Source organism: Coccinella septempunctata, chromosome X (genome assembly GCF_907165205.1).
Source record: "Coccinella septempunctata chromosome X, icCocSept1.1, whole genome shotgun sequence".
In the NCBI taxonomy this organism is placed as follows: domain Eukaryota; kingdom Metazoa; phylum Arthropoda; class Insecta; order Coleoptera; family Coccinellidae; genus Coccinella; species Coccinella septempunctata.
In genome coordinates, this window is record NC_058198.1 from 22,715,609 (window position 1) to 22,736,892 (window position 21,284).

The following is a 21,284-nucleotide window of genomic DNA, read 5'->3' on the forward strand; positions in this document are numbered from 1 at the left end:
AAAGAATTGTCCAGTCATATTCCGATTCCGCGAAATTCGCTTTATATAATACCATGACTACATCTTTATTGTTTTCTCAATTGAAGGACAGAACACTGGCACTTGAAAATTCCAACGTTGTGTACAAGATTTCATGCAATTCCTGCTCTAAATCCTACATTGGACAAACCAGACAGTTATTAAAGAACAGAATTAGACAACACTGTTATGATTGTGGTGAAAAGAATAGACAAAGAGGAAAACAAACTGCTTTGGCATCCCATCATTTTGAGACCAACCACTGCTTCAATTTTGATAATGTTAGACAATTTTAGACAGAGAAGAAAATTGGTTGAAGCGTAACATCAGTGAAATGATTCAAATCAAATTAAATGATACTGTCAACAACAGAACGGACACACAAAATCTGAGCTCCATTTACGCAAATATCTTACACAGGTACAAATTGAAATCGTATTCCTGTGAAATCTCAATCATTTATTTCCAAATTTCAAATACAGTCCACTAAATTTCACAGAAGCGTTAACAATTGGTAAGTCTCAACGGTACAGGTAGAAAGAAAATATACAACAGGCAGATAAAAGGTGATTCACAATTAATCGGATAGGTAAATCAACCCTATTCAATTATACCAATTGCGAAAATGAATTTTTCAATGTCCAGAAATTCACTCACCTTCAATGAGAAATTAAAACAGTTCAATTCGAACAGCTCTCAATAAGCAGAATAATGAGACATCGGAAATCATTTTCACTAATATAACGGAGTAAGAACAGTTCAATTTTCAACAAATCAGTAAAAGAAATAATCAGAAATCACAAGTTATTTTCAATGCGATTCAACACAGGTAAATTCTCAATAATTCGAAATACAGTTCAATAATTCACAAGTTTATAACAGTTCAGTTGGCAAGAAATAGAACACAAATCCAGTATATTTTTCACTGTTTTCTCGTTCAAGAAATAGTAACTCACTGTTCTGGGAATTCACTCACTGTCCGGGAAAAATTCTCTCACTCCCATTGCTTCCTACCAGATTTGGAATGGTTCCTGCTCGGGCACCATTTTGTAATGCCCTTTTGTCGAGTATCTCGAGAACCAGCTATTCTTTAAATGGGAAAAAGCAAACCTACCCTGGTGGCTTCGAGTCGAAGACAAGGTTTCGTGTTATCTGGGTTATTAGCGATAACCAGTGAAAGTCAAAACCAGAGTTCACACATTTATTCGTTGACTTGTAGTAAGGAATACAACAGGCACAATTACAGTTTCGGTCGAGTAAAAGACGTAATACAATAGGATAACAGTCTACTCTACAAAACTAAAGAGGTTTTCCACGGAATCAAATACAAATATGCAAAAATGGTGGATTTACGGAGTGAAACGGACGGAAAGAAAGAGAAGGGGACCCGATCCCAAACGTGTCACGGTTGTTACGGAATCTTTCGCCAGCCAGAACCAAGGTTAGGCAACGGTCATCTACTCTGTTTTCCGATTCTGACGTGTTTACACGCCGGTCAGAAACTAACTCCAAACAGAGAGAAGGGAAACTTGGTGAAGGGTACACAATGGGTTACCATGCTGGTTTCTTTTGCTGACGTGTTTTCACGCCGGTCAGAAAATTACTTCCAACACGGAGAAGGGAAACGGGGTAAGAGGTACACAATGCGTTACCACGCTGGTTTCTGTTTCTGACCGCGATGTCTGAGGTGTTAGCGACAACCAGCGAAAGTCAAAATCAAAGTACACAAATTTCATTTGTCGATTCGTAAAAGGAAACACAAAAGGCACTATTACAAAAATCCGTCAAGTGATAAGCACGATATAATGGGTTGAACAGATACAGTCTACTCTACACACTTGAAAAGGTTTTTCTCGGAATCAGATACAAGTAACAGTATAAAGCGAAGTTACGGAGTTACACGGACGGAATGAAAAAGGGGGATCTGATCTCAAACGCGATAAGGCGTTTACGGACTCGCCAGCCAGAACCGTAGACTCACACTAAACGGACAATAGTATCGGAACTCAGCAAGGTTAGGAGTTGAAATAAGAAGACACAGACCTACAAAGGTTACCCCTAGGTGCTTTATTCACCCCTGTGTGCTTTATTCACACCAGCAGATTATCGTATTAATAGTAGGGGTGTACAATGGAAAGTAAGGAAAAATAAAGGAAGGGTAGATTGTCCATAGTGCGTTCTGTACCCCCTAGGTATACACACCAGCAGGGTATCATACTTACAGTAGGGGTAGAACACAAAATGTGGCATAGGACGTGTGAGAGTGGAGGCTGAAGTTTCAAGATAATAAAACGGTGTGTTGTCTTACCTGTGGACTCTGGACGGTTCGGTTCTGGGCGTGCAATTACACCGAAACAGAAATACACTTCGGCGAAGCAAGAAAAAAATTAGAACAAGAAAAAACTAAATTATTATTCTAATATGGCACAAAGTTGCTCCACTGAAAGGCTTCAAACGTAAGAAACCTCGAATCAGCGGATTCAATGAATTAAAAATGACCTTTGGGCGGACATCTGCTTTTGTACCCACAGGGGGGGCGCGGAAACTAGATGTACCCTGGATCTCGAAAATCGGTAAAATTTTCGTCGATGCAGACGTCTTAATTTCTGCTTATCGGTACTGACGAACAAAAACTCAGTTGTCTTCCAATTCAGGAAGTTTTATACAGTGCGACATCGTTTTTCAGAACTGAAAACGGAATAAAAACGGTGCGGAACGTTTACGGTTCCGAACGATGTCGAAATCCTTAATTGTAAACTGAAAATATTCCCTTCAAAAATTAACACGAAGTGGAATTATTTAAAACGAAACAAAAAGTCTGTTCTAGAATGAGGGCTCATTTTTGCCTAGAAACCAATTCTCATTGCACTAGATTTAAAAGTAATGCTTGATCTTGATCATCTGATTTTTTTGGTTCCTCCTCAGAACTACTAATGCATTCAACAAATGAAAGCTTAGATTCCCGTGAATCAGAATAAGCAGTTGTTGCACACTCATCATCTGTGGAAACAGACATTTCTGAATCATTATTAGATCCACTGGTAGACTGTGACTGTATTCGGGTTCGACAACTCTCGACAGTCCGAGAGTTGTTTAAGAACTGCGCAAAACTATTGCGCCCTAGTATTGAATCCTCCTGTCCGAAAGCCGAACCCGAATACAGCTTATGTGTGTGTGTTTGTCTATTTGCGTCTTTTACGCATGGGCTCGACCGTTGGTCATGTGTCCAGTCTCCACTATATTAATATATAACACTAACATTTAGACACTCACAAACATCCATGACCGCAGCGGGATTCGAACCCGCTACCTTTGGCGTACTAGCCGACATCCCAACCGACTAGACTGCCGAGGCAGTCCACTGGTAGACTGCTCGGGATCATATCCATCGAATGAAGAATTATCCTCATTCAATTGCACTCGCAATGCTCTTTTATAATATTTGTTCAAAAATAGTTTTCTAGAATTACTCATTTCAAATGGAAATAGAGGAGTATACTTAGTGATATAAATTACATGCAAGAGTAAAACTCAGAACTCTGGTAAAACACAAAACGGGGAAATATTCGATAGCGGAGGCGCGAAAACTACTGACAACTAACACCCACAGAGCATCAAATACACAAAACCTCAGAGAGATAATCTTTGGCTCGGATGTTCTCCTTATTTACCCGATTAATCTTTTACAGTCCACCAACATTATTTTCGCCGTCGAGCCGTTTTTTTTGTGCCATACTTTATAATTTATGCACGTATGAAATCAATATTCGAAATCAATTATATCAATAAATACAGTGTGTCCAGAAAGGGTAGGGGTATTTGTAAATTCAATTAAAAACAAACCACAAGTCAGAAAAAAATATATATATATTAAATTTTACAGAAGATATTGGAAATTTAATTGGCAAAGATTATGTTGTCCAAATGTTGACCCCCACTTTGCTGGCATTCCTCCAAACGAAATCGGAAATTAGCCACCACGCGTCTACACATCTCTCCCGAAATGGCGGCCATTTCGGTGCGGATATTGTGCTTCAGTTGCAGTAGAGTTGGTGGTTTATTTTCGTACACTTTCTGCTTAATGTATCCCCACAGGAAATAATCAAGGGGTGTCAGATCGGGGCTTCTCGGAGGCCAGTTGATGGTTCCTCGACGAGAGATCACTTTTTCTGGGAAAAGTTGATTGACAACCGCAAGCGATTGGTTTGAAGTGTGGCAAGTCGCCCCATCTTGTTGAAACCATGTCTCCGCATTAAAATCTGTTTTCAAAATAGTGTGCAACGACGGCCTTGGCCTCGTTTGCGAACTGATTGAGACGGATTTTGTCGCACTGAAACTCTCACTTCTTCAATCGCTTGTTGGGTTCGAACAGAGCGTGGGCGACATGGATAGTGAATTTTCACATTCGAACCGGTATTCTCAAATATTCGAATCCATTTTCTGATGGTATCGTCCTTCGGTGCATTCCGTACATTAAATTCTGCACGATATAAACGTTGAGCTGACACTATCAAATCACCATTGCGATAATAAGCGCGTATGCAAAACGCACGATGGTTTCCCGGGTACGCTTCCATGCAAAGATTATAATAATCTTTGCTTCCATGGTTACTGAATCTCCGAATCATGGCGGAGCACGCTATCCTCTCCACCCCCCCCACCAATCGAGCCGTTACCCGGACAAAGCCGATACAAATACCCCCCACCCTTTCTGGACACCCTGTATATAAGCATAATTTAAACTTCCACTTTATGTCAATCATTGAACGTATAGATATGTGCCTCGAATGGCTGATGATGAGAATGATTGAATTTGTGATTAAGTATGTTTTTCCTATAGAATATAATTCCATTTGGGATGATAGCGAAATATGACAAAACAGATATTTCATCATAAATATATCAATTCAATTCAATTTATTTACCAAGCATTATACAGTGCTCATTAGAGCTACAATACAATGACCCCGAAGAGCAAGGCAAGCCTAGCTGTGCTCAGGGATGGTTCCTTACATAACTAACTTATAAACTAATTACAATTATATAATTTAGTGATCATAGATGTCACCCCAAACAATAAAAATAAAATAAATTTTTCATTATACTTTGTTTAGTGGTTGTTGCAAAATTAAATTCAGTTTATGACTAGTGATGCTTCCATAAAATAATTCATAATAGATTGATTTTTCACGGAACTTTGAGGAAAGCAGTTGGTCAAAAAACTACATTCAACTAATGCCAACGTTTCGTAGATATATTTCTACTTCTTCAGGGCTACAAAAGAGAAATTTACAGAGATTAAATATGGCACAAATATATCTGGTATAAAAATTGAATAATAGATTAAAAACAATGGTTCCAAAACAACCACATATAACAATTGGTTACAAAATCGTACAATTAAAACTATATACTAAAATTACACTTATTCGATTTATTTTTTTTTTCTTTCTATTTGGATTTGACAGGAACACATATTTAAAATCGAAAAAACCTTACCAAAGTCGAACTTATGTTTTACACACAAAAGATCTTAATATTAGCTTGTTGAGCAAATTGGAATCGAACTTGTAGAGAAGCTTAGGAAAACTCCGTCTAAAATTTTGAGGCAAAATACAAATCATCACAACGACGTATTACATTCAATGAGTGTTCCGAAACTGAAATATTTATTTCGATTTTAACCTGTTCAACACAGGTAGAGTCTAGAATATGTTGTTAAAAAAGTTGAATTCCCAACTCACTGTAATGAATATTTGTTTTTGAAAAGATCCAATATATTATTATATATCAAGCTCAAATTTTGTGTGTCAGTTCGGCAATTAACGGTATCATTGAGTTTTATGTATATCATTTCACTGATGGTTCTTTTTGTATAATTTCTTTCTATGTCTAAAACAGAAACCGCTTGAAAATTAAATTGATGTTTATTATTAAAATAGTGGGTTGCAAGGGCCGTCTTTGTATCTTTAGATCTAAATTTTTCTTGACAATCGTTTTTGTGCTGACTTATTCTATTTTTTAGATATTGTTTAGTTTGGCCAATGTAACTCTTCGAACAATTACTGCAAGGGATCTTATAAACCAATTCGCTCTGATCCAACATAGGGTCAACGTCTTTCAATTTAGAAAATAATGAGCTACAAGTTGAGATGTTGTATGAAACTAATTTTATATTATTGGAAAACGATTTTATGAGCATATTTATTTTGTTAGTGAGTCCAGGGATGTATGGAAATTTTACATAATATATACTTTGAGTACTATTCTCATTTTCTGCACTTGCACCTATCGGTCTAATTTTAGTGTTGTTATTCCTAATAATTTTATCACCAAATGATTTCGGGTAGTAATTCAGCTTTAAAAGGTCTTTGATTATTCCTAAATTATCTTTGTGAAAAGAGCTGTCGCTAAGATTTTTAGATCTGTACATAAGGTTTCTAATTTTCCTTCGCTTGTCCTTGATATAATTATCACATTGTAGTTTCCGTGAAACCTACTCCGTCAGCACGATTCTTAAGGCTGGAAACGCACCGGATGCAACATTTTGTTGCGAGACGTTGCGGGATGTTGCGAGATGTTGCAAGCTCCGCATTTTCTTCGGAATCAAATGGGACGGCACGCACCGCTTGCAACACGGGTTCGAAACGTTGCGAGACGTTGCGAGATGTTGCGAGGTGTTTCGCATCAAATTTAGTAGGTGCTCTACCGAAGGTTCGAACTGATCGAATGCAACATTTTGTTTCGAGATGTTGCAAGCTTCTCGTTCCCTTCAGAATGAAATGGGAAGAAAGTTGTTGCGAGACGTTTCGCAACAAAAAGGCGAAGCAGCCCTGCCGAAGAGGTTGCAACATTCACCTTGCAACATACTAGAGGACTGATCTATTGATCGAAGTTCTGTTGTCCAGATGATGAGTAGAAATAATACAAACTATACTTTAGTCAATAGTTGATTTAGGTCACTTTTTGCTTTTACATTATGAGGCATACTGTATCTCATTGCGTCACCAATGCAAGAAAATTTATACCTGTACTATTCTGTAATTAAAATTTGACTGTTTTCTTCATCGTAGGCTACATATTCGTAACTTACAGATGAAATGCAGAAAACAACCATAATTGAGTAAACTCATGCAGTGGAAATGATTATATCCACAGCAATCATCAAACTCTAGTGCCATTACATATTTGGAGACAAATATTCTATTTTTAAATTCATTTCCAATTTTTCACCCGAAACATAGTCAGACGACACTCGATATTTTTGACAGAGTTCCCCTTTCAAGTTTGAAGCAATCACCAGTTGTAAGAAATCTGGAATAAAATGAATCGATGAGAAAATAAATCAACAACATGAAAATATAACCCAGTCAAATTCAACCATTAATTGAAAATTTTTTTTTACACTTTGGAAAAAATATAATTTGGACAATGTGTAATCTTTTATTTTGAAACTACAGCTTTTTGTGATGATTGACTCCTTCAGTACCATTCATACATAAATACAACTTATGTATTTTCAAATGAGAGTTAAATGAATCTTCAAGCGGAATTCGGTTAGTAAATGAGGGCAATCGATAGATGAAATTCATCCAACTACATTCAAACCCATGGCACTTCTCCGCAAATCTTCAAAGACACCGCCGATGCAGCTGCGCGCGTTTCGAAAACACGAAAGTCGAAATACGTGTGATCCTGTCAAACTTCAGAAATACACTAGGAAAAATTTGTTGCAACCCAAATGTTGCAAGCGAAAGATAGTTAGATTTTAGCTTGCAACATTTCGTTGCGAGACAAAATGATGCGCAACGTCTCGCAACAAAATGTTGCATCCGGTGCGTTTCCAGCCTAAGAGTTGACGAAAAACAGGCCTCTCTTCGTCGTCCCATAATATCCCGGTACACCATATATCCATTCCGTTTTTCGTGCTCCGCAGCATAACATCGGGTTAATTGACACACAAGCTACGTGTATTTTAAAGAAAAAAATGCCCAAACGAAGCCGTTCTTCTCCTGTGCGTGGAAGGAAATATAGTGAAATAAAAAGGATGAAAAAACAATTACGCGAGATGCAGAATCAATTGTGCAAAATTTTGAGTGATGATTCTAGTGATTCAGTGGCTAGTTCTGAAGACGAATTATCAGGTAGGCTCTGTTTCTGTCTTTACCTAGATACACTAATTTACTTCTGTGTCTCACAAAATGAACCGATAATCATTGTATTTCACGTTTAACGAGGAAGAAGAACGATGATAAGAAGTAACCATTGGTTATCTAAAATGGAATTATAAAAAAAAAAAAAAAAAAAAAAAGTTCATATTCCTAGAATGGTTCAATTGTCCAATTGTTTTCAAGAGTTATGAACGATGATTTTCAAGTTAGAACTTTCACTACTTTGTAAAAAGATCACCTGTCGCTCAAACAAACAGGAGAAACGTTCGTTATCTCCTGAGAGAGCCCCTCAAAGGAAAATTGTTCGATTTTCTGGGCTCTCTCGTTGAGCATTTTATCATTTTCGAATTGCATTCGGTCGAATCAATTCTCGACAGGTTGCGATGTGGTCACCTTTTTGATTGTTAGCCTTGAGTGTTATTATTTATCAAGGTTATTAATTGAAAAAAAGGTAAATTCTAGGTAGGTTCAAATCCGCCACATTACGCTTAGATCTTTCCTACTGCTTATGATAAGGGTAACGGTCGTTGTCCCTTGAGACAGCTTATAAAAAGGAAAATTGTTCGATTTTCTGGGCTGTCTCAGAAAGCAGTTATTTGATGATATGCCGGCCGGATATCTCAAATAGAATTCGTTCGAATTCATTCTCAAAAGAAAGGAAACAAAGTATTGAAATAATAACAGTAATGATAATAATCATAATCGTTTTCAACTTGAGTGGACAATAACCTCAGAATTCATATTCCCTTTTTTTCCACTGAAATATCAACTGGAAGCTTATTCAGTTTATTTTATAGTGTATATCAATTCTATTGCACTGGCTATTCGTGGAATATCAGTTGGAAGGCCTGTTGGTATGTCCAATACTAATTAAAATGAAAGCATTTCTTAAATCGAAATAATAAATTCCCTCATAGGATTTCCTATAGTGGATATTCCAAAGTCAGCGGTTCTCACAATCAGTATCAACTCAAGTTTATGAAGCTGTCAACGCTCCTTGAGATTGTTTATGTTATCGAGAGCCGAGCCAGAGTTTCTCTCTGGCTGAGTTGTAATTCAATGGGCCTATTCGAATATTTAGGGATTCGAATTAGAATATTGGTTGAAGTCAGTTTTTTTTGATTTTACAGATAATCTTGAACACGACTCTCAACCTAATATCTTGGAGCCTGAAATAAATATTGTCGAAGAAAATTCGACCGCTTTGGATAGTGATCTTCCAGAACAGAATTTAAGCGTATTGGGTCTCAAGCCAAATGTTGACAGTATCGATGGTGAACCAATTCATGATGAAATTGCCATTCGTTGGAATTCCTATTTGTTGAAGGGTTTAACGAAAGACCAGCGAAACGATCTTCATAAAACTTATAAAATCCCTGTAAATTGTAAAGCTCTGCTCCCTCCACAGGTTAATAGTGAAATCAAAGCTTTATTACCTAAATCCGCACAGGAACATGATAAATATATGGCCAACTTACAACAGCAGCAGGCTCACGGCCTATCAGCCTTAGGCACCCTACTACAAAACATGCTTCCTAACTTAGAACAATCGGAAAATGTCAAGATTTTAGCAGACGCTTGTCAATTGTTTAGCAACGTTCATCATGACATATCGGCTCACCGAAAATATAAAATAATTCCCCATTTGAGTTACGATTGTAAAAAGGTCGCGAGAAGTATGGAGATGGATGAATTCCTTTTCAACAAAACTTTCGCAGAGGCGGTTAAAACGGAGCAGTCTTTAAAGAAGGCCAGTGCTGTCTTCAAAAATAAGAAATCTTGGCAACAGCCGTATTCACAACCTGGACCTTCAGGTTCACAGACTCCCAAGAATTATTTAAACGAACAGCGTCCAATTTACAAGGGACGCAAAAAGGAGAGGGGGGAGAAAAAGGAGAAGAATTCGTTAGATCACCGCCCCAGATACAGGAACACAGCCAAGAAATTTTACAAACGATATTAAGTCCCACGTCAGAGGTAAGCCGCTACGCCGGAAGACTTTCCAGTTTTATTCAAACTTGGAGTACTATTACACATGACCATTCAGTTTTGGGATGGGTTAGGGGTGTATCTATTCCCTTCAATTCGAAACCTCGACAGATATTCGAACCTTCAGTAAAAATCATTCAGGAGCAAATGAATGATTATAGGCAATCGGTAGACGATTTGATTAAAATAGGCGCTATAGAAGAATGTCTTCCGACAGCGGGGCAGTTCATATCTTCTTATTTTTTGATAAGAAAATCAAATGGTAAAAACAGATTTATATTGAATCTCAAGAAACTTAATACTTTCATTGATGCTCCTCATTTTAAATTGGAGGATTATAGAACTGTTTTGAAACTCTTGAGTAAAAATTGTTTCCTATCAAATATAGATCTTAAAGATGCCTATTTTCTTGTGCCCATAAAGCAAAAATGCAAGAAATATCTGAGGTTCAGATTCAATAATATATTGTATCAGTTCAATAGTTTACCTTTTGGCCTTAACATAGCCCCTTATATATTTACTAAACTGCTGAAACCAGTAGCCAAGAAACTTAGACTTTCTGGTATTGTGACAGTTTTTTATTTGGATGACATTCTTATAGTTGGAAGAAATGAGGAAGAATGTTCTTGCAATACACAGTTAGCACTTGGACTTCTTCAAAATTTGGGTTTTATAATAAACCGGGAAAAAAGTACATTGAAACCTAAACAATGCATTAAATTTCTGGGTTTCATTTACGATACCGTGAATATGCGCATATCATACCCAGAAGATAAAATAATCGTCATTCAAAAACTGATTAAAAAATTCATGGAAACGAACAAAAACCAGGACTTGAAAGATTTCGCTACGATGATAGGCAAATTTGTAGCATCTTGCCCCGCCACATCTTACGGGTTCATTCATATAAAACCGTTTGAGAGATTAAAATACAAGTCATTGTTAGGGGACTGCCTAAATTATCAAAAGAAAATTACTCTACCAAATTCTCTGAAAACTGAATTGGATTGGTGGTATAAAAATGTCGGGTTAGGACAGAATATAAAAACTAAGCCTTTCTCTGTTGAAATATTTTCAGACGCCTCACAGACAGGGTGGGGAGCCTTTTGTGAGGGTTTAAAATGTCACGGATTCTGGGACAACGAGGAATCTAAAATGCATATAAATTTCCTAGAAATCAAGGCCGCATTTTATGCCCTGAAATCCTTTGCCAAATTCCAAACTGATATTCGTATATTATTGAGAATAGACAATCAGACTGCTATTTCCTGCATTAACCGAGGCGGAAGTATAAAATATTCATATTTAAATTCTATCACTAGAGAATTGTGGAAATGGTGTGAGGAGAGGCATATTTCAGTATACGCTAGTTACATTTCTTCAAAAGCAAATACAGATGCTGATGCAGAATCGAGATCGTTATCAATAGACATAGAGTATGAATTGAATGAAAAAGCATTCGAACAAATTAAATTAAAACTTGGAAACCCAGAAATAGATCTATTCGCCACAAGAATAAACAAGAAGTGTGAAAAATTCATTTCATGGTTTCCTGATCCAGATTCTTTTTCAGTTGATGCTTTCACCACAGATTGGTCGAAATATTTTTTTTATGCCTTTCCTCCTTTCTCCATAATAACGAGGGTTCTTGAAAAAATCATTCAAGAAAGAGCATCAGGAATAGTGGTTGTTCCATATTGGCCATCACAACCATGGTTTCCTTTATACAATAAATTATTAGTCGAACAACCCCTTATCTTCAGACCGGATAAATATTTACTCATTTCTCCTTTTAGAGAGAGTCATCCACTTCACAAGGAGATTTCCCTGGTGGCGGGGAAATTATTCGGAAGACTCTTCTGAATAAAGGGGTTCCTGAGTGTGCCATTGATGTCATGATCGCATCTTTAACAAAAAGCACTATGAAGCAGTATTCAGCATGTTTCAAAAAGTATTGGAATTTTTGCCTAAGTAAAGGACAAGATCCATTTGTGTATAAATTACAAACTTACTTAGAATTTTTATCAGAACACTTAAACCAAGGAAATTCCTTTTCGGTAATCAATTCATATAGATCAGCGTTAAATTTAATATTTGGTCCTTTAGAAACCGGTGATCAGAAAATAATAACAAGATTTTTGAAAGGCGTTGCCAATGTTCACCCACCAAGACCTAAATATTCTTTCACGTGGAACCCTGATCCGGTCCTGGAACACTTAGAATCATTATACCCTTTAGAAAATCTAACTATAGAATTGCTAGTAAAGAAACTTGTCACACTTATGGCTCTGACTTCAGCTAGTAGGGTACAAACACTCTCAGTAATAAAACTTGAGAACATCAATATTAAGCCAGACAAAATTGAGATAAAAATTCCGGAAAGAATAAAAACGACTGCCCCAGGTAGATATCAACCGTTGTTAATTTTTCCATTTTTTAACAATAATCCGAAACTGTGTGTAGCCTCCACTATTGTAGCATATATAAATCAAACACAGTTGTGTCGCAAAGATGTGAAGAATCTCATATTGACCTTAAGAAAACCTATTCACGCTGCATCTTCACAGACCATAAGTCGCTGGATCAAAAAGACCTTGTATGATGCAGGAATAGATACATCAGTCTACTCTGCCCATAGTATAAGGCATGCATCCACATCAGCCGCTTTTAGGGCTGGTGTAAATATCGAACAAATTCGAAATACGGCAGGTTGGACACCGACTTCAAAAACTTTTTTCAAATTTTACAATAGACCCTTGAAAGAACCTAACGATAATTTTGCCAGGGCAATTATGAACCTGGGCAAATAATTTTTTTTGTAATTTCATGTTACTTGATAGTACCTGTACCTTTTATTATTCTGTCTCAATTAAAGACGATTCTGGAACTGTTACTTTAATTCCAGATTGTGATGATTCACTCTGTATGAAATATTCAATTTATATACTGAATATATTTTATTCGAAAAATCCCTTTTTTACTCTGAACATCTACAATGTGATAATTATATCAAGGACAAGCGAAGGAAAATTAATAAATTAATCGACTTACCTGAAGGAAGATTAATTGTAATTTTCCGAGCTTGTCCGTAGATATAATTATAACCCACCCTCCCAGATTATAGGTTTCGTTAGATACTTACTACCTAAATCTAGCTCCCTGATGTAAGGTGATTTTTCGAGAGTCGCACTTTCACGGAATGGATATATGGTGTACCGGGATATTATGGGACGACGAAGAGAGGCCTGTTTTTCGTCAACTCTTAAGAATCGTGCTGACGGAGTAGGTTTCACGGAAACTACAATGTGATAATTATATCTACGGACAAGCTCGGAAAATTACAATTAATCTTCCTTCAGGTAAGTCGATTAATTTATTAATTGCTGCTACTTTATATGAAAAATTGCAGTGTGAATTATAATTTAAAATTCGCCCAGAACTAGTCGGTTTTCTATACCAGTTTGTGATCAGAGAGCCATCATTTTTTTTGTGAACTGTGACGTCCAAAAATGGCAAAGAATTGTCCCTTTCCATCTCCAAAGTGAATTGGATGCGATGATGGAATTGGTTGAAAACAGTTAAAAGTTCTTCACATTTGTTGGTCGGAATTATTAAAAACATGTCATCCACATACAATTTAAGAAGCAGGATATCAAAAGACAAATTCATTACAGTGAGTTGGGAATTCAACTTTTTTAACAACATATTCTAGACTCCACCTGTGTTGAACAGGTTAAAATCGAAATAAATATTTCAGTTTCGGAACACTCATTGAATGTAATACGTCGTTGTGATGATTTGTATTTTGCCTCAAAATTTTAGACGGAGTTTTCCTAAGCTTCTCTACAAGTTCGATTCCAATTTGCTCAACAAGCTAATATTAAGATCTTTTGTGTGTAAAACATAAGTTCGACTTTGGTAAGGTTTTTTCGATTTTAAATATGTGTTCCTGTCAAATCCAAATAGAAAGAAAAAAAAAATAAATCGAATAAGTGTAATTTTAGTATATAGTTTTAATTGTACGATTTTGTAACCAATTGTTGTATGTGGTTGTTTTGGAACCATTGTTTTTAATCTATTATTCAATTTTTATACCAGATATATTTGTGCCATATTTAATCTCTGTAAATTTCTCTTTTGTAGCCCTGAAGAAGTAGAAATATATCTACGAAACGTTGGCATTAGTTGAATGTAGTTTTTTGACCAACTGCTTTCCTCAAAGTTCCGTGAAAAATCAATCTAACATGTCTCTACAAGGAAATGATCTATCAGACCGATAATTCATAATTTTTTTCTTTACTATTTTATTTTTACATTGCAATGTTTTATACTTATTTGGCAGAATGTTGAAATATTTAGTCGCTGTATAAATACTGTTTTTCTTTGATAATGTAAAATTATATAGAGGAATGCTTAATTGCTTATTTCTTGTAATACTTATGTTATTGCAAAATTCTGACTTCAGTTTTTTATAATGAAATGCAATACATTTAGACACATAGAGCTGCTTAATGGTAGGGATATTTCCAGTTTTAAGTATTTTAATAAATTTATCTTGCAATTTCACAATTGGCTGCATATGAGTTGCATAAGCTCCCCCCAAAAAAGCACAGAGTAGTTTAGCAAACTATAAACATATGCATAATATATTGTCACTAATACTTTTATTGGCAAATATTTTAATTAAAAAGTTATGTAAAGAAAGTATCTAATTTTTTTACCAACCATTGAATATGGAAATCCCATTCAAGATTAAAGTCTATGTAAATACCAAGGTATTTAACAATAGTTGACCTATCAAGTTTTTCATTATTTATGTAGATATCAATTGATTCAGGTACACTATCAAAGTAACTGCCAAACGTAATAACTATTGTCTTTTTGACATTTAGAGTCAATTTATTTTTAACAAACCATATTTGCAGTACTTTTAAGTATAAATTCATTGTACTTTCTGCTATAGCCCATGTTTTTCCTGTACTTAAGACACTAGTATCATCAGCAAAAGCATAAATTAGTGGACAACTTAGGAAGATATCATTTATATATAATAGAAATAATAACGGTCCCAAAACTGTTGCTTGAGGAACACCTATATTAATTTCTTTGAATTGACTAGTTACATTATTGACTCTTACACATTGCTCTCTATCAGTCAAATAACTTTCAAGAAGTTTTAGCGCACATCCTCTAATACCATAATCTCCTAATTTTTCCAACAAAATTTTATGATCAACTGTATCAAAAGTTTTTTTCAAGTCAATGAAAGCAGCAACCACTTTTTCTTTTTTTTCAATGTTGGTATATATTAGCTTGAGAACTTTATCTAAGGCAGACTCAGTACCAGTATTTTTTATGAAACCATATTGGTTTTTATTAATTATTTACCCCCAGGGGGCTCTTTATGAGTACGGGTGTGGCGAGCCCGGGGCCCCAGCCGGTTACCTCACCTAAAGAGGCGTGTGGTCCCTGCGATAAAGGGACACTTATGGGTACTATGTCAAACAGTACAGCCTCGGAAACTTCGTTGGTCACTCGAAGCGAAACAGACCCTATGGCTATCTGCGGTGCTGGGCAGACCATAGTAGGGCTACAGAAACTCGAGGTGAGAGGTGGTAATGGCGGAGCCTCCCCTCGTAAAGCTACCGCTGACTACATACTGAACCAGACGACGGAGACCTTTCCCCGGTATCTGGTCGTTAGTAGAAAAGATGGTGCTGACTTCTCTAATGTCAGTCCATTTAAAATAGTGAAATTATTGTATAGTACTGCAGGATCGATTAAACAGGTGAAAAAGATGAATGGAAACCTACTCATAGAAACATCAACTCGGAAACAATCCCAATTGCTCTTGTCCACAAATAAATTAGGAGAATACGAAGTTGAGATTAGTCCACATAAACAACTTAATCAAAGTAGAGGAGTCATATACTGTCGAGATCTACTGAATTGTACTTTAGACGAGATTAAAGAAGGACTTGCTGAAAAAGGCGTAATAGACGTGAGAAGAATGAAAACCAAACAGGGCTCAGAAATCGTAGAGACTGCTGGTCATGTTCTCACCTTTAACACCCCGAATCTACCAACTACAATTGATGTTGCTATCTATAAGAGAATTGAAGTACGACCTTACATACCACCTCCTATGAGATGCTTTCGATGCTTGAGATTTGGACATTTAGCAATGAAATGTATAAATAATGAAGTTTGTGTGTGTGGAGAACCGAAGCATACCGGAACTGCTTGTAACTCGCCATACAAATGTCTCAATTGCGGAGGAGAACATCTAGCTGATGACAAAAAAAGCCCCAAATACCTTCTAGAAAAGACGGCTCAAAAAATTAAAATCATCGAAAAAATCCCATATAGTGAGGCAAAGAAAAAAGCTATAATAACTACCCCCACTCAGGGAGTAACATACTCGAATATACTGAAAACCAAATTCGTAGAAGAAAACGAATTGCTAAAGAGAATCATCCCAGAGCTCACTAATAAAATAGAATCAATGATAAAACAATACATTTCAACCCCAACAGTTCATTCGAGCACTCCACAAAGCGCTTCACTCGCTGACAATCCAGTAATCACGTCAATCGAACATTATGAACTTGACAATGTACCTAAAGTCGCTATGCCTCCTCCCCGTTAAAATTAGACACCACTAAAAACTACTCCAAACGAAAAGGAGATGAGAGATCACCACCTGGAGATGACGCCGATGAATCGGAGTCTAGTCAAAGTTCCCAAAAAATCCGAGCAAGTACCAGAATAAGAAGAGCAGGGAGAAACAAGAAGCAAAAACCAGAGGATGAATATGGAATTATTAGAACCTCAGATATTAACAGCTGATACGATATCTGTGATAATACTATACTGTGATTCTCAAATACTATTTTTGATATTTCAACTTTTTAAATTTATTCATACATGTTTATTTATACATATTTATATATACATATTTATATATACATATTTATTTGTACATCTTTTATACTATCCATAAGCTCCATTAAACTCTGAAAGACCCCACTTACATTCAAGATGCTCGAGAATGAAATTTTGAATATGAAGAGGAACAATTTACTTCAGTGGAATTGCAGAGGCTGTTACAGGAGACATTGTGATATAAAGATCCTTATTAGAAAATATGACCCTGTATGTATTTGCCTACAAGAAACACATTTTTCACCTGAACAGACCTACAACCTCAAAGGGTATGAGGTGGTTAGAAAAGATTTTGAAAACGCCAACAAAAGATGTGGAGGAGTTGCCATATTAATAAAAAAAGGCTTTAAGTATAACAGTTTATCACTGAATACAGCAATGCAAGCCGTGGCGATAGAAGCGTTTTTACCAAGCAAAATAATAATCTGCAATATATATCTACCAAATTCCAACTGGCAGATTCACGAACTCGAAAACTTAGTAAATCAATTACCTCATCCACTTTTAGTCATGGGTGATTTTAATGCTCACAACACTTTGTGGGGGTCATTAACGGACGACTCCAGGGGACGTGATTTGGAAAATTGGCTCGAAAATACAGATATTACACTGCTCAATGACGGATCTCCAACCCATTTTAATGAAAAAGGAAACACATTGACAGCAATTGACCTAACTATCGCTAGCAGCATATTATCTAGCAAGTTGATATGGAGAGCTGAAACAGACTTACATCATAGTGACCACTTTCCCATAATCGTTGAGACTGATAATTTCAGAGATATCGCATACACCACGGAGAAATGGCTGACAAAGAGGGCTGATTGGAACCTTTTCAGAGATAGTCTGGTGATACCTGAGTTTATAAATGTGACCTCGATTACAAATGCCATTTTAGCCTCAGCAACAAGAAGTATACCGAGAACCGGAAAACACGTTCTGAAACACTCAGTGGCATGGTGGAATACTGAAGTGAAAAGTGCTATCCAATCTAAGAAACGAGCCCTGAACAAATATAAAAAACATCCCTCGACTACTAACCTCATTGAATTCAAAAAGGCACGTGCAGCATCAAGACGGATTATCCTGGAAAGTAAAAGAAATTCTTGGAATAATTTCACATCCTCTATAAAATCTGATGCGGACGTTCAACGTGTCTGGAAGAAAATAAACTCTCTATCAGGGAAAAATTTCGAGAGTAGACCAGTATGCTTACGTACCTCTCTCAACGAAATGACTAACAAACATCAAGAGATAGTCGAGTTATTAGCCGACCATTTCAAAAAAGTCAGTAGTACATCCAATTATGACTCAAATTTTCGTGAAACGAAAGCTATAAGAGAAATCCCTCTGAATTTTTCAAGTGATCATTCCTTACCATCAATGCACCAATACAATCTGCCTTTCAATATATCGGAGCTGGAGAAGGCGATGTCCCAACTTGACTCAACGTCTCCGGGACCAGATGATATCACTAATGACATGCTCAAACAGTTATCAACCGAGATGAAGGAAGCATTACTCCATATGTACAATCAGTTATGGGAGGAAGGTAAATATCCAGACGAATGGAAACAAGGAATCACCATTCCCATACTCAAACCTGATAGAGATCCCTGCCAAACATCAAATTATAGACCCATTAGTCTCACCAGCTGTTTAGGAAAATTGATGGAAAAAATGGTTACAAACCGCCTACAATGGTATCTCGAAAAAAATGATAAATACGTTCCATATCAGGCTGGATTCAGGAAACATAGATCAACAGTGGACCATTTGGTCTTGCTAGAGAACTTTATCCAGGAGACTTTCAGACAACGAAAACACTGTGTTGTGGTATTTTTTGATATAAAGGGTGCTTATGACATGACGTGGAGATATTCTATCCTTGAGAAACTACACAAAATCGGGCTCAGAGGACACTTACCCCTGTTTATTTCTTCTTTTCTGAACAACAGGCAGTTCAGAGTTAAACTTGGGCATACGTTTTCAGCTGTGAAGTGTCTTGAGAATGGAGTTGTACAGGGATCACCCTTAAGTTGCCCCCTTTTCGATGTCGCCATAAATGATATAGCTGAGAATGTGGACAGTTCCGTTATGAAGCTTCTATATGTGGACGATCTAGCAATTGCGTGTTCCGAATACAAAATGGAGGGCATAGCTGAAAAACTCCAGGCAGCTATTGATATTATTGTCGACAACGGACAAAGAATAGGATTTAAGTTCTCAGAGAGTGTTCATTTTTTTAGGAAAACCGGAGATCATCCTGATCCAGCTCTTTTCATGAATGGTAATTCCATTCCATCTAAAGATACAGTAAAATTCCTGGGATTAACATTTGACAGGAAATTAAATTGGAAATCACACATTGAGCAATTGAAGAATAGATGCCGCAGATCTCTCGACATTATAAAAGTACTCTCACACACCAAATGGGGTGCTGAACCTAAGAAACTCCTGATACTACACAGAGCTTTAGTGATGAGTCGCTTGGACTACGGAAGTATAGTTTATTCCTCCGCAAGAAAAACTGTTCTCTCTAAACTGGACAGCGTTCATAATATGGGCATAAGATTGTGTATTGGTGCGTTCAAAACAAGCCCCATTCAAAGTCTATACTGTGAATCAGGGATTATGCCATTACATCTACGGAGGAAACAGTTGCTCTGCTCTTATATGATTCGCCTGAAAGGCTACAAAACACATATCAACAATAATTATCTCTTCGAAAAAACAGCTAAGTTTCAGACAAGACCGACTATTACCAGACCCGCTGGCATAAGATTTGGAGAGTACCTAGAAAATATTAACCTTAATATCCCTGAAATATTTTATTACAGTTTTAACGAAATACCACCATGGAAAATTCCTAAAATGAGAACACACACTCAATGGGCAAGTTTCCTAAAACTCCAAAATCGAATTTAAAATTATTTATGGAAACCCCTTTCCATTAGTTATCCAACACGTAAAAGATTCGCTTCAAAATTAAGAAATTTCAGAAATATACCCTTCGAAACTTCGAGTATGTAAAAGCTTGTGACGTAGAATGCCTTTACTGAAGTCTAGTAATTTTTGTTAATTAGACAACAGTGGAACTGATCAAGAAGATATAGAATTCTATATCCACACATTTCAAAAAATTGTTTCTGTAATCTGTGTCTATATATTCTTAAAAACCATAGACATAGACTGTGCCTTCCCTTTATATCTATGCATGAAATACGGTCAAAAAAAGTGACAGAGAGAAAAACACGTCGGGAATGCAGTTGTCTTTTTCTAGAATTTTGATTGGTCTACACTCACCTCTATGTGAACAAAAAAGAGAAAGGTAATGTCCCGACGAGCTTTTCTCTCTTTCTAATAAATAGCCAATTTCATGCTGGCATTGCTCAGTCCATGTCTCTATGTCTATGTTAAAAACGATGACATTTTGTGTCATTGTTTGATATTTCTATGCACTGTTTGTTTTCCTTGTCAAATGTGATCACCAAACTTGATATTTATTAAGTCTATGATGATCATAAAACTTTCATGACCTTTATTGATTCGACGGGCGTTGCCGGATTGTGAAAATGACGTAGAATGTTCCTAAGAGAGCACTTCTGAAATCAGAATTTTCGTAAGTGAATACAGACGTATTCACTAATTCTAAAAAAATATATTTCGATATATTTGAGTTATAAGGATTTCAATGACATATATTTTCAAATTTAGGAAAATACCCCATTGCTTGCTCTGGAAAAGGAGAATACGCCACACGAAGTTTACCAGAAAGAGTTCCTCAATATTTTGGACAAAATTTCCCCTAATTGTGTAATATACACAGACGGCTCCAAAACCAAAAATGGGGTGGGAACTGCCATAACAATAGGAGAGGACTCACACTCTTGGTCTCTCCCTCAAGAGTCTTCTGTTTACTTTGCTGAGCAGTATGCCATTTGGCAAGCTTTACTTTTCTGTTTATGGTATAAAAAAGAAAAATCTGTCATAGTGACAGACTCTTTGAGTGTTTTAACATCCCTGAGAGATATTTACACAAGCGACCCTATCACCCAGAAGATACAATCCGTGTCTGCAGAACTGCGAATGAAAAATTGTGAAGTAGAATTAATCTGGGTACCAAGCCATGTCGGAATAAAAGGTAACGAGGTAGTTGAT

General features: G+C 36.5%; 1 protein-coding gene and 1 long non-coding RNA gene across 2 annotated transcripts; both read left to right on the top strand.

The window, feature by feature from the left end:
• Window positions 1–1,350: 1,350 nt before the first annotated feature.
• Window positions 1,351–13,147, top strand: LOC123322394. The gene is made up of 3 exons (XM_044910339.1): window positions 1,351–1,459; window positions 9,320–10,166; window positions 11,975–13,147. Exons 1-2 carry the CDS (start codon window positions 1,351–1,353, stop codon window positions 10,150–10,152), a joined length of 942 nt encoding a protein of 313 aa, XP_044766274.1. The 3' UTR covers window positions 10,153–10,166; window positions 11,975–13,147.
• Window positions 13,148–13,565: 418 nt separating this feature from the next.
• Window positions 13,566–14,355, top strand: LOC123322039. Its single transcript, XR_006539031.1, has 2 exons — window positions 13,566–14,096; window positions 14,322–14,355. It is a non-coding gene; the product is annotated as an uncharacterized LOC123322039 (long non-coding RNA).
• The last annotated feature ends 6,929 nt before the right edge of the window (window positions 14,356–21,284 follow it).

Bases quoted from the DNA above. Each gene is read 5' to 3' on its own strand.
- LOC123322394 (XM_044910339.1), top strand. From the start codon at position 1,351: ATGCAAAAATGGTGGATTTACGGAGTGAAACGGACGGAAAGAAAGAGA. The intron at 1,460-9,319 runs GTTAGGCAACGG...TTGATTTTACAG, and splicing joins TTTCGCCAGCCAGAACCAAG to ATAATCTTGAACACGACTCT.